Source organism: Camelus ferus, chromosome 13 (genome assembly GCF_009834535.1).
Source record: "Camelus ferus isolate YT-003-E chromosome 13, BCGSAC_Cfer_1.0, whole genome shotgun sequence".
In the NCBI taxonomy this organism is placed as follows: domain Eukaryota; kingdom Metazoa; phylum Chordata; class Mammalia; order Artiodactyla; family Camelidae; genus Camelus; species Camelus ferus.
Window position 1 is genome coordinate 22,792,474 of NC_045708.1, and position 13,373 is coordinate 22,805,846.

At 37.5% G+C, this 13,373-nt stretch overlaps 1 protein-coding gene across 2 annotated transcripts in view; it reads left to right on the top strand.

The window, feature by feature from the left end:
* The window catches only part of RBBP4 (RB binding protein 4, chromatin remodeling factor), an 18,380-nt gene continuing 5,007 nt past the window's right edge, over nt 1-13,373 (top strand). Inside the window, exons 1-8 of one of the 2 annotated variants that reach the window (XM_032495823.1) lie at nt 1-158; nt 724-871; nt 3,936-4,081; nt 11,242-11,415; nt 11,653-11,768; nt 11,882-12,042; nt 12,138-12,264; nt 12,399-12,476. In XM_032495823.1, coding sequence (XP_032351714.1) covers nt 143-158; nt 724-871; nt 3,936-4,081; nt 11,242-11,415; nt 11,653-11,768; nt 11,882-12,042; nt 12,138-12,264; nt 12,399-12,476 — 966 coding nt within the window. In that variant the 5' untranslated portion in view covers nt 1-142. The remainder of the gene's footprint in view (nt 159-723; nt 872-3,935; nt 4,082-11,241; nt 11,416-11,652; nt 11,769-11,881; nt 12,043-12,137; nt 12,265-12,398; nt 12,477-13,373) is intronic. The other variant, XM_032495824.1, reaches the window with a different exon arrangement.

Below are 13,373 nucleotides of genomic sequence, written 5' to 3' on the forward strand. Positions count from 1 at the left end.
TTGGCGCGAAGGTGCGCGAGTCGGCCCTCACGCAGGGGCAGCAGGAAACAATAGAGGCCGCGCGCGCACAGCGAGCGCCCGCAGCTTCCCCGCCCCTCCCGCAACGCTCAACCCCGGGATCCCCTCGGCTCGCCTACCCGCCATGGCCGACAAGGAAGGTGAGGGTGCTGGGGTCGCCCCAAGAGAGCGAGGGGTGCCAGGCTTGCGCTGCGGCCTCGACACGGCCTAACAGTGAGGGAAGGCCGGACTCTGCTGAGTGCCGTCCCCGCCATCGCAGGCGTGAGGAGAAATCGCCCCGCGGGGCGGGCTAACGGCGCGCCAGCTGCTCGGGAGCAGAGGCCCGGCGCAGCTGCGTGAGGCTGGCGGTGGGGGCCCCGGCGGGCGTTTGGTCCCTCCCCGCGCTCCCTGTCGGTCTACCCGCCTCTCCGGGTTCTCCCTGCAGCGCTCGCTCCTCGCAGGGGTCGGTGCTGGAGCCTCCTCGTCGGTTGCGTGCTCCCGACGCCCGGCGCCGTCGCCCGAGCGGCTAACAGGGAGTCTGGCCGGGATGACCCGAGCCGTTCCGGCCCGGCGGAGCTGGAGAGCGGCGTTGCTGCTTGCGCCTCTGGCAGATTTAGACAGCTCTCCATTTCAGAATCAGGGCTCGGGAGCCATGCCGGTAGCTTTGGAAGTGTTTACTCGGTTTCCATTTGTGTTCGCTAATTTAATTTGTTTCTAATTTTTTAGCAGCCTTTGATGACGCAGTAGAGGAACGTGTGATCAACGAAGAGTACAAAATATGGAAAAAGAACACCCCTTTTCTTTACGATTTGGTGATGACCCATGCTCTGGAGTGGCCCAGCCTAACTGCACAGTGGCTTCCAGATGTAACCAGGTGATAAGAGTTACTTGAACGTTATTTTGTTGTGTCCTCATTGTAGATTTCTCGCATTGATTTTTCCCTGTTTTCTTCTCTCCAGTCACCCGTGGAGGGCACGTGATCAAAACCTATTGGTGACATTTTTTTTCTAGGTCAAAAAGTAAGGCAAAGTGTGAAACTATTTTGTTAATTTGCCTGATAAGAGAGAACATGTTGCTGTTTTCTTTTCCTGATAGTGAATTGAGTAGTCATGTTATAACTAGTTGACCAAATAATAATGTAACGTTTTTTAGCTTTCAGAAAGTATTATGATGAGCCCAGTTCTTTAAACAAGACATTTGAATCTCACAGTCATTGATAGTACCTGGTTAATACAAAGACGAGTGTAACAGGGTACGTGCCTTCAAGTTTAGTTGAAGAGGCAGGTATAATTATAAAAGTAGCAAAGATAAAATGATCCGAGATAGGAAAAATTACTTCAACTTAGAGTATCAGGAAAGGCTTTCAGGAAGTGACAGTGAAAGGTGAAGGTTAATTTACATAATATAAAATTTTAGCAAAACCAGTATGCCTATGGGAATAGTGAATTTTCTGTTACAAAACTTCGTTGTGGAGGGAGTAGCTCAGTGGTAGAATGCACGCTTGGTGTGCACAAGGTCCTGGGTTCAATTCCCAGTACCTCCCTTAAGGGAGAGAGAAAAAAAAAACTCCGCTAGTCAGAATAACATTTAAAAATTGTATGTGTATTAAAGTAAATTGTTTCAAAACTCAGGTCTTTAGAAGTCAAGATATTTGCAAAATGTGGCTATTAGGCTATGGTTCAGCTCAACAAGTAATAGGAATTTATATAAATGTTATTGATAAGAGTGAGCCCGCTACCTTCACAGTGGCATTTTAAAAAATGGGGAAACCTGTCATAAGATTTTAGTTAATTTTAGTTAATATTTAGAAGTTTAAAGTTGGAAGCTGCTTTATCATGACCAGGAGTTCCCATATTCAGCTGATCATCAGAATTACTTCAGGATAAGTGGAGTAATTTCTGTCAGGGGTTCTCAGTAGTAGTTCAAACCATTTAAGAACTTGTGGTAGAATAATTGAGAAATAGCTCCAGATTTACTGTGGTTATGTGCTAAATTATATTGGATCAGTGGATCCCAAATACAGGCCACTCCATACCTACAAAATCATTCTGGAACCCATGTTTTTAAAAAACTTTGCATATAATGTGATTAGCTAAGTTTGGAAAGCAGTGAATAAGACTAAGTTCCCCCAAGGCTGCAGTCTCTACTGTCTTAGTAACTTTCTGCTTTTAACAGATTTAGGTAAATAAACTTTTCTGGATTGTTAGACATTGGTCCAAATATCCTTCCTTTTGCTTTTCTACTCATATAACAATGTTTTCTGGTTTTTTGCCATCCCTAATGTCTAGTGTTTTTTTTTTTGTTTGTTTTGTTTTTTATGTGTTCTTTTTTTGGTATTCGTTTTCTTTTTCTAACGAAAAAACACACGGTTGTAGTTTTATAATACTCTTCTTCCCTCCCTCACTTCCTCTGGTTCTTTGTTTAATTTTCTAAACGCATTCCCAATTTTATGACAGCCCTCTTTTCTTTCCACTACTTTTCTTACTTACGATATAGATGTCTATTACCTCTGTGTCTTCGGAGTATCTTATTGGCTTCCCCAACAGGACATGTTCCAGACTAAGTACAGTTTTCCCTGAAGGTCCCACCCCAACTTTCTTCTATTGTTTCCAGTTCCCTTTATCATAGTTGACTTTGGTTTTACACTTAGTAGGTTTTTCCCCTTTATCCACTTGTCAGGCCATTTGTAAGCCCTGATCAATTTAACCTATGCAGCATCTTTCCCATCTAGGCCAAGGATTCTCAGATTTTAACATTCATTGTAATCAGCTGGAGGGATTGTAAAACAGATTGTTGAGCTCTGCACCCTCCCCCCCCAGTATCTGGTTCAGTAGGTCTGTAGGAGATCTAGAATTTGCATGAAGTTCCCAGATGATGCTAATGCTGCTGTTTCTGATGCCACACTTGTTGAAGAACCTCTGTTAAATTAATCCTTCTGTGTTAACACAAATCATGCTGTCTCTTAGAAATTTTTCTTGGTTCTTCATTCTGCAGTATACAGTGCCTTAAGCTGGCATTCAATACCTTAGAGTCTACTTTTAATCTGCTTTCTAGCCTTCTCTCCCAGTATGTTTTCCCACATTCAAAATCAGATTTGGACTTCAGTCCTAGTTCTTTTTCTTAGTAGTTGTGTGATTTTAGGCAAATTGCTTAATTTTCCCAAGCCATCTTTAAATTAGAATAGTACTTCATGTTTTGTTGCGGTGTTTAAATGATACACGGTATGTAAAGTGCTTGACATGCTTAACGTTCTCCTTTGCTCAGTTCAGTTTTCTTGGAATACTGTCTTCCAAAGCCCTTGTCACCCTCCCTTGGGTTTTATCTCTTATTTTGAGATCTACTCAAGTGTCACTTCTTTCAAGAACATTTCTTCATTCCAGAAGTAACCTTTCTTACTTAAACTTCCATACTCTTGGGTATCTTTCATGAAGTGTATATTGACTTGTATTCTAACCGTCTGTGTATAAGACTGTCTAATTGTCCCAGGTTTTTTGAGGACAGGAATCCCATCTTAATCATCTTTGTGCTCTCATAGTATTTGAACAGTTACTTTACCTGATGTTATTTCCTTTCCCTTTTAATGAAGTTGATCTAATGAAGTAACCTAAAATGTTAATATACCCACAATTGTTTTCTTTCCTTCCAATCCATTGTAAAGGGTGAGTCGTTAATTCATATTTTATTCCATTTATTACACTTTTCCCCAAAAGTAATTGTAAACTTTTGGCCAAGTTAAAAAATACTTAAAAAAGTAAGTGCTATGTAGTCCTTATACTCAGCTCCATGGAATATACATTGAAAGTAAGAAATGTGGCTTTTAATGACTTTTTCCTCAAAACCTGGTTAGAATAGTGCCTTTTGCATACATTTATGTGACTGACTTCATAATCTCCTTTAGTGTTACTAATTTGAATAGTGACCATATATTGCTGTTACAGACCAGAAGGGAAAGATTTCAGTATTCATCGACTTGTCCTGGGGACACACACATCGGATGAACAGAACCACCTTGTGATAGCCAGCGTGCAGCTCCCTAATGATGATGCTCAGTTTGATGCTTCACACTACGACAGTGAAAAAGGAGGTAGGAATCTTATAGGTGAAAGAAGGAATGATATATGGGTGATATTTTCATATCTTTGAATTATTGTGTAAAGTGTGTATAGTTTGATAAAGTAGCCTCTCCAGTTAAAAACAAGATACTAAGCTTTGGAAAGCCTGAGTTGGCAGTGTATACATTAAGTGTCAATACATACTTAACACATACTTGGTTCTGTACCTTTTCTATAAACCTTCCTTGACTAAATTTGATGGTGGAGAAATTTCTAGAATTTAGAGCAAAAATCCAACCCACCATATATTATTGCTGTGCATGATGCATTCTCAACATGGGTGATACTGCCCCTGGGGGGTTGAAAACATTCTTTGAATTATTGAAAGCACAGATGAACATAGACAAATATACAGGATATCTGTGGTATTACAGTTTCATCAGCGTGTCAGGAAAAATGTCTTACAAGGTTTCTTAGAGGGGCAATAGTGAAAAAACAAAAAAGATTGAGAAACACTGGCTTAAATTACCCATTCCAGGTTTAAGTGGTAAAATTGACTTAACCATGGCATTTGCTATATAGTATATAAAAATTAAATGAGTAATTGTACCCTATTTTTAGGAGAGAACCAAAGGGTTTGACTGTTCCTGAAATATTTTTTCCCTTTCAGAAGAGGTGGAAATGAGTGAGTTTCTTTTATTGTTGTCCTTGAGCTCAAATTATAACCAAGAGGTAGAGGACAGATAGGCTCTCAGTATTGAGATTTGTGCTCTAAAAAAAATGAATGGTTAATGTTTTTTATCATACATTTCTCCTGATGAGCAGAATCCATTCTTTTATCAAAGTTATTTTGGGCTCCAGTTTTTTGCCAGGATTATAGCGTGTGGTTAATCTTTTAATCATTCCATATTTAGCTTAGGGTGATGCAGAATGCAAAGTAAGCTCTTAGGATAAAGGTCAACAAACATAATTCTATGTCACTGACCCAAGTGTGTGAACTATAGGATGTGGTTACTACAAAGTTATTCTCTGGGTAGGCATCAGTGATGGAAGAGGAAAACACCAAAATTTAAGAATAAAAGACTAGGGCTTGAGACCCCGTGTGCTACTCACCAGCTGTGTCGTTTGGAGATAAATCATTTAGCTTCTCTGAGCCTGTTTCCTTTTTACTAAGTGAAGATAAATTGTCTTTAAATAGGATTTTTGGTTATTTAGGCACAAAGCAAATACTCCAACTGGTGATACAATTATTTTTAAAAATCAAAAAAGCAAATACAGAACTGAATTCCTGCCCCCCCCATATGTCTGTCTTTTATGGATCACCATTAAATTGGTAGTTTTCTGAATGACTTACCTATCTCATTTATTGGATCACTTATACAACAGATATGTTGAGTACTTACTATATACCAGGCATTTTTGTTGGTACTGGGATACAGCATAGAATATGCTCTTCCAGCCTGATGTATCTTGGACATCTTTCTATGTGAACATATGGAGACCTGTGTCCTGTTGGTGGCTGTATACTATGCCACAATTAATCATCCCTTATTTATTGACATTTAAGTGATTTCTAATCTTCTGGTTTCAAAAACAGTTCTACACATCATCTTGCATAGTTTTGCTGTAGAATAATTTTTTTAAGTGGAATGCTGATCAAATGGCAAGAACATTTTCAACTATAATGCCACTAAGTTGTTCTCCAAAAAAACTAAGAATTTCAGCAATAGCAGATGTATTGATGTCTGTTTCTCCATGCCTTTGCCAACATTAGACCTAATACTACATTCTTATTTTACTTTGCTTTTTAAGTTATTTGGGATGTTGGACTTACTTAAAAAATATTTGTCTCTTGTCTGTCTCTCTTAAGCTGACTATTCATGTTTTTTGTTCATGTTTTGCTCTTGGGTTATCTCTATGTATAAGGTAAGTTATCCCTAACTTATTAAGGTTGTAGATAACGTTTCCTCATTTTATTTTATAATCTTAAGTCCTGTTGGTAGAAGCTGTGAATTTACATTTTTATTGACGTATAGTCAGTTTACAATGGTGTGTTAATTTCTAGGTATACAGCATAGTGATTCATTTATCCATATGTGTATATTCCTTCCCATATTCTTTTTCATTATAGGTTATTACAAGATATTAGATATAGTTCCCTATGCTACACAGTGGGACTTCGCTGTTTATCTATTTTATGTATCGTAGTTACTATCTGCAAATCCCAAACTCCCCAATTTATCTATCACCCCCCTAGCCACCCCCCTGTAATCATAATTTTGTTTGCTATGTCTGTGAGTCTGTTTCTGTTGTGTAAATAAGCTCATTTGTCTCTTTTGTTTTTTATAGATTCCACATATAGGTGATATCATACAGTATTTTTCTTTCTCTTTCTGGCTTTCTTCATCTAGTATGACAATCTCCAGGTCAATATTCCATTGTGTATATATATCCGGTCATCTGTCAGTGGACATTTAGGTTGCTTCCATGTTTTGGCTGTTATAAATAGTGCTGCTGTGAACATTGGGGTGCATGTATCTTTATGAATTAGAGTTGCCTCTGGTTATATGCCCAGAAGTGGGATTGCTGGATCATAGGGTAAGTCTATTTTTAGTTTTTTAAGGAATCTGCCTACTGTTTCCCATAATGGCTGCACCAAACTACATTCCCACCAGCAGTATAGGAGGGTTCCATTTTCTCCACACCCTCTCCAGCATTTATTGTCTGTGGACTTTTTAATGATGGCCATTCTGAGTGGTGTGAAGTGATTGTGTAGTTTTGATTTGCATCTCTCTCTAATAGTTAATGATATTGAGCATTTTTTCATGTGCCTATTGGCTTTTTGTCTGTCTTCATTGGAGAAATAAATGTCTATTTAGGTCTTCTGCTCATTTTTTTATTAGGTTATTTTGTTGTTGTTGTATGAGCTATTTGTATATGCTGGAAATGCATCATTTGCGAATATTTTCCATAAGTTGTCTTTTTATTTATAGTTTCCTTTAGTGTACAAAAGCTTATAAGTTTAATTAAGTCCCATTTGTTTATTTTTGCTTTTATTTCTGTTGCCACAGTAGACTGCCCTAGGAGATTATTGCTAAGAATTACGTTGGAGAATGTTTTGCCTATGTTTTCTTCCAGGTTTATAGTGTCTTGTCTTATGTTTAAATCTTTAAGCCATTTTGAGTTTATTTTTGTGTATGGTGTGAGGGAATGTTCTCACTTCATTGGTTTACATGTAGCTGTCCGGTTTTTGAACACGACTTGCTGAAGAGGCTGTCTTTTCTCCACTTTATATTCTTGCCTACTTTGTCAAAGATTAATTGACCATAGGGGTGTGGGTTTATTTCTGAGCTCTCTAATCTGTGCCATTGATCTGTCTGTTTTTGTGCCAGTACCACACTGTTTTGATTACTGTTGCTCTTTAATATTGTCTGGAGTCTGGGAGGATTATTCCTCCTGCTTCATTCTTTTTCTTCAGTATTTGTCAATTCTGAGTCTTTTTGTGATATCACATAAATTTTAAGATTATTTGTTCTAGTTTAGAAGTGGTAACTTTTTAATTATCCAACTTTTCCTCTGTTCTTCAGATTTTGTCATTCTGTTGAAGGGCCCTCGTCATTCCAAGAATTTTAAAGCTAGCTGTTGTTTTCTGGTACTTTTATATTTTGACCATTAAAACTTTAATCCTTCTGGTATTTGTTTTAGATTTACATAAAGAATAGGAATCCAAGCTTTTCTGAGTGGTTAACGGGTTTTTTTTGTGTTTTTTTTTTCTGTCATTTGCTGACTATTCCATTTTCTTCACTGTTTGGTTTTGTTGTTTTAAGTATAGTTGATTTGCAATAGTGTGTTAGTTCTAGGTGTACAACATAGTGAATTGTTGGGAGGTTTGTTTTTTTCTTCATTACAAGATATTGGTTATAATCCTCTATGCTGTATAGTAAGTCCTTGTTGATTATCTGTTTTACATATTATAGTTTTTTATGTGTTAATCCCATACTCCTAGTTTGTTCCCCACCACCACCCCGTCCCCCCCCCTCCCCTGTGGGAACCATAAGTTTGTTTTCTATGTCTGTGAGTCTGTTTCTGTTTTGTGTATTCATTTGTATTATTTTTTAGATTCCACATATGTTTTCGCTGGTTTTTAAAGTGGCATCGTTTAACATGGACACTCCAATCTTTTTCTAGTAACTGCATTTTTTGAGTGGCATCAAACCAGTTTGCTTTTATGGTTTTTTTGTTGAGCAAAAAGGGTAGCCACGTTTTTATGGGCTTGGTAGCTTCATATACTAACAAGTGGGAGGACCATTCCAACCACCCTGGTAAAGGGGCTGGGATTCCCAGGAATTGGGCCACAGCCCACTATGACCTTTTGTGGCTAGACTTGAAAATGTCCTGGCGCCTGTGGGCTGCTTTTATGTTCTGGTAATACCTTTATCCCCCTTACTAATGCTTAATAATAGAGAAACTATTAAAAATACTAGTAATATGTATGATATATTTGTTTGACTATGTAAATCACCCTGTGTTATCCTCTCAAGGAAACTGATACTCATAATTGTTTTGTAACTTGCCCTAAAATTACATAGCATATCGCCTCCCATTCCTTCTTTTCTCTTCCTTTTACCTCTCCTTCTTCCTCCAAATTATCCTCAGATCACTGGATAAGCTTAGTGCTTAGCACAAAGGTGGTCAGGTGTTCTCTCCATATGGTCTCAACAAGGGTGAAAGTAGTTTCTTGGATGGTTCTGAGCTTCCCAGTCTCTCCTTGTCCTCAGATGAAATGTCCTGAACCCTCAGATTGAACTTTTGTAATTGATTACCATCTGCTTGACTCCATTTGGCTTGAGGTAATTGGTGGCAGACAGCTTCCAAAGATCATTGATCTTTCAACGTGAAAGAACTAAAAACTGGTTTAGGCCTGTTTTGACATTAAAAAGAGTTTGTGTGTTTATGTTAGATTCAGCTTGGCTACAGTCACATTTTAAGCCCTGGAAATAGGTGAGGTTTAAAATTTTACTTCAGACTCTTACCAAGATCTTCAAATATCAACAAGTTTGTTTTCAGCAACTTATTTGGGGAATTGGTTTTGTTTTTAAATCTGTAGTCTTTTGTCTGAACTATGTGTAATAAACTTACTAAATCATGAAATAATTGAGTATTTGACTCAAGATGTTAGCATTTGTTCTTTTTAGTATGAAAATGTTTATGGTCTCAAAAAGTGGCATGGTAGTAGAGATCACAATACTGGTTGTCTAGTTTGGGATAGTATTGATTGGGAAGGATACGGTAGCACCCAGCGGAGAGGGGTGGAGACTGCAAATGTTCCATATTTTTATCTGGGTGGTAGGTCCCCTGATGTATGCATATGTAAAAATTCATCAAAAAATTTTTTACTCTATTATATTATATCTCAAGTCTTTTTAAATAGTGTTTTACATGGAGAAAAGCAAACAAAATAGGAATATAATTAGAATTTGATATTAATTCAGTTTATTGTACATTGATAGCTTAATCTTTCTTACTTCAAATTTGGCCTTTTGCATATCAGCTTCAACTTGGGAAATCCCTAATTATTTTTCAAATAAATACTTGTCTTCATAAACCTCAATTCTAAGCTAATTTCTTAATACTGTGCCTTAACTGCTGTTCGGGCGACCCTCTGTTTAGTATATAGCTGATGCCTGAATAACCCCCCCACATTGTGTAACGAGTACCCCCTTTCTATGGGCTCCATGCCAGCTATTGCTCTTCCCTTGTTGATACCACTTTTCTGGCATTTGTTGTTGTTGTTGTTGTTGTCGTCGTCATAGTCGTCATAGTCATCCTTGTGTGCTTATCTCCCTGTGTCAGGACTAAAAGATTTTTGAGATCACATACCATATCTTGCCTTCTTTTTTTACATTATAGATGCTTGTGGTCTAGAATTCTGGGGGGATGTTTTTGTTTAATGTGGTTATTTTCCCTTTTAGATTCTATTTTGAACTTTAGGTTTTTAACTTATTTGAAACACTGCTTTTCAACTTACAAAGTTATTTTGAGGTTAAAAGTTCTCTAATCTGCCAGCCTTATTACCCAACTACATCTCTGCTTTTTGAAAAGATTTTTGTCCTTCAAAGTATAACACTTGTGTAACAGTGCTGTTGACAGCATTTTCATCTACAAGTTACTCTCACAACTTTGTTTTATGGATAAGGTGTTTGAGGCTCAGAAATTGAAAGCCTTCACCAAATCACCAAGATAGTAAGTGGCAGAGTCAGGCCAAGGTCTGACTCCTAGGTACCTCATCATTCTGCTTTCTATAATTCTTTGACTAATCATTAACTACCTTTGTTTATATATTGCTTTGCCAGGATTTACATAATCACCAATTACATTGTTACACATTTTATAATGGTACTTGGGAGAACTCTGTAAGTGTGCTCAGTAGTCAAATGTGAATAAAAAGTGGTTTTGTCTAGTCCTTGCTTACTTGGTTTATTTCAACCAAGGACACTGGTTGGCAAGTATAAGTGGGGAGGGCGGGTCAGGAAAATGGAAACAGCTGTTGTGGTTCTGTTTTTCCTCACCAGATTAAGGGAAAGGATACGGGGAGATGATACAGTGGCGATATTTCAGAAAGGTCATCCCAATGTAAAGTTTCAAATAGTATAAGAGGGACTCTTTAGTACCTAGCACACCATGTACTTGATATTCATTAAAATAGTAACTTTGATTTTATTTATTCAGCACATTGTTTTGATAGTTTAAATGAGGCTTGAAAGCCACTTACTGAGAAATTTTGAAGTAGAGTCAGTAGTGTTCCTTACTTTCAGATAGTAATATATAATACTTCTTAGTATATAACTACCTAGAATCATTGTAGATATAGTGGAAAGAGTACCAGTATAGGGATCAGAAAAATAAGGATTCAGGTTCTGCTATTGTCAGGTCACCAAGAACAAATTAACATAGGTCATCGGAGCTTCTCTTTTCCCATGTAAAATTTTTGGAGGCAGTAACTTTTCCATACTCTGTAGTGTTGTGGTAAGAATCAAATGAAATAAGGAGTGTGAAAGCACTTTGTACTGCTAACAAGTCTCTAAATTGCTTCTAGTATTAGACTAGTTTGCTGATTGAAAATCTTGCCTGCATCATACTTGGACAGAGTAGCTCTTGCTTTGTCCTCATTTGCAGTTTATCTTATTTACAGAATTCGGAGGTTTTGGCTCAGTTAGTGGAAAAATTGAAATAGAAATCAAGATCAACCATGAAGGAGAAGTAAACAGGGCACGTTATATGCCCCAGAACCCTTGCATCATTGCAACAAAGACTCCATCCAGTGATGTTCTTGTTTTTGACTATACGAAACATCCTTCTAAACCAGGTACCTGCCCTTTTTGTGATTTATATTGATGTGTGTGGGTATTCATCCTTCTTTCTAGGTGGGAAAAAAGTGTTTTACATAGAATGTGCAGTTTTAAGCATTATATATTGATCATAATGGGTCTATATTGCTTACAAAAATTAAGAGGTTTAGATCTCTTGATCAAAATTCCATTATGCTTAGTAGATCCAAAGAAGCAGTGGGCTGGATAGACTTGATGTGTCTGTTACTTTGCAGACCCTTCTGGAGAGTGCAACCCAGACTTGCGTCTCCGTGGACATCAGAAGGAAGGCTATGGGCTTTCTTGGAACCCAAATCTCAGTGGGCACTTACTTAGTGCTTCAGATGACCATGTGCGTATCCTTTCCATTTTGAAGCAAATCTGGGCTGGTTATCAGTTCTTTTTCTGGGGTGTGTGGGGAAATGAGACTCTTTCTTTTGTATAATAATTAATTTTACGTTTAAGACCATCTGCCTATGGGACATCAGTGCTGTTCCAAAGGAAGGAAAAGTTGTGGATGCGAAGACCATCTTTACAGGGCATACAGCAGTAGTAGAAGACGTCTCTTGGCATCTGCTCCATGAGTCTCTGTTTGGGTCAGTTGCTGATGATCAGAAACTTATGATGTGAGTAGAATCCATCTTTTTCTCAATATATTATCTAAGTTTTATATTTAGTTACGCATTTCAAGCTTTTTTCATATTTTTTCTTCTTACTAAAGCTGGGATACTCGTTCAAACAATACTTCGAAACCAAGCCACTCAGTTGATGCTCACACTGCTGAAGTGAACTGCCTTTCTTTCAATCCATATAGTGAGTTCATTCTTGCCACAGGATCAGCTGACAAGGTCGGTTTGATTTATTTTACAAGAAAACAGTGAATTTCTCTGCCTTTTTTTGAATACATAGCTTTTTCGTTTTAGTGTTCTCATTTTAAAAAAATATGTTCATCTACTGATCTTGCTTTCTTTTTTGTATGTAGACTGTTGCCTTGTGGGATCTGAGAAATCTGAAACTGAAGTTGCATTCCTTTGAATCACATAAGGATGAAATATTCCAGGTAAGAAATGAATGCTCCCAATTTTTTTTTTCTTTTTTAAGGAAAACCTGAGTGTGGAAGTGGGCACACTTGTGTTTAATCCCATTGCTATTTAAAAAAAAAATCTTCTATATGCCTGTGCTAATTTGTATAGGAATTGGCATTGTTTTGCCTCCATTGTGTCTGTACTTCTCAGACTGGTCATTGGTCACCTACCTTCTTGAAGTACTAAGAATTACTGCCTGATTATTTTATCAACCTCATTCCTGACACTTATCTCTTCCCTTATTTCCATTCCTTTATCTTTCATAACTTGCTATGTCAGTTTCACAGTTCATGCCTAAAGTACTGGCTCCATGTTTTCTGCCTCATCAGTTTAATTAAGCTTTCTGTGTATACTGAGCCTTCTGACTCAGTTCAAAAAATAATTGTTGAATCAATTATATGTGGAATCTGAAAAAAAAAGACAAATCAACTTATTTACAAAACAAACAGATTCACAGGCATAGAAGACAAACTGGTTATGGAGGGGAAGGAGGTGGGAAGGGATACATTGGAAGTTCGAGATTTGCAGATACTAACTAATATATATAAAATAGATAAGTTCATACCGTATAGTATAGGGAACTATATTCAATATCTTGTAGTAACTTATGGTGAAAAAGAATATGAAAACAAATGTATGTATGTTCGTGTATGACTGAAGCATTATGCTATACACCAAAAACTGACACAACATCATAAACTGACTATACCTCAATAAAATATATATATAAATTTTTTTTAATGTTGCATTATGCTCAAAGCTTCACAGCATTGTAAGCTGACTATACTTCAAAGAAAAAGGAAAAAAAGAATTGTTGCATTATGATCAAAGTTTAATGCAAGGGCACTGTGAGGAGTACATTATAGTCTGCT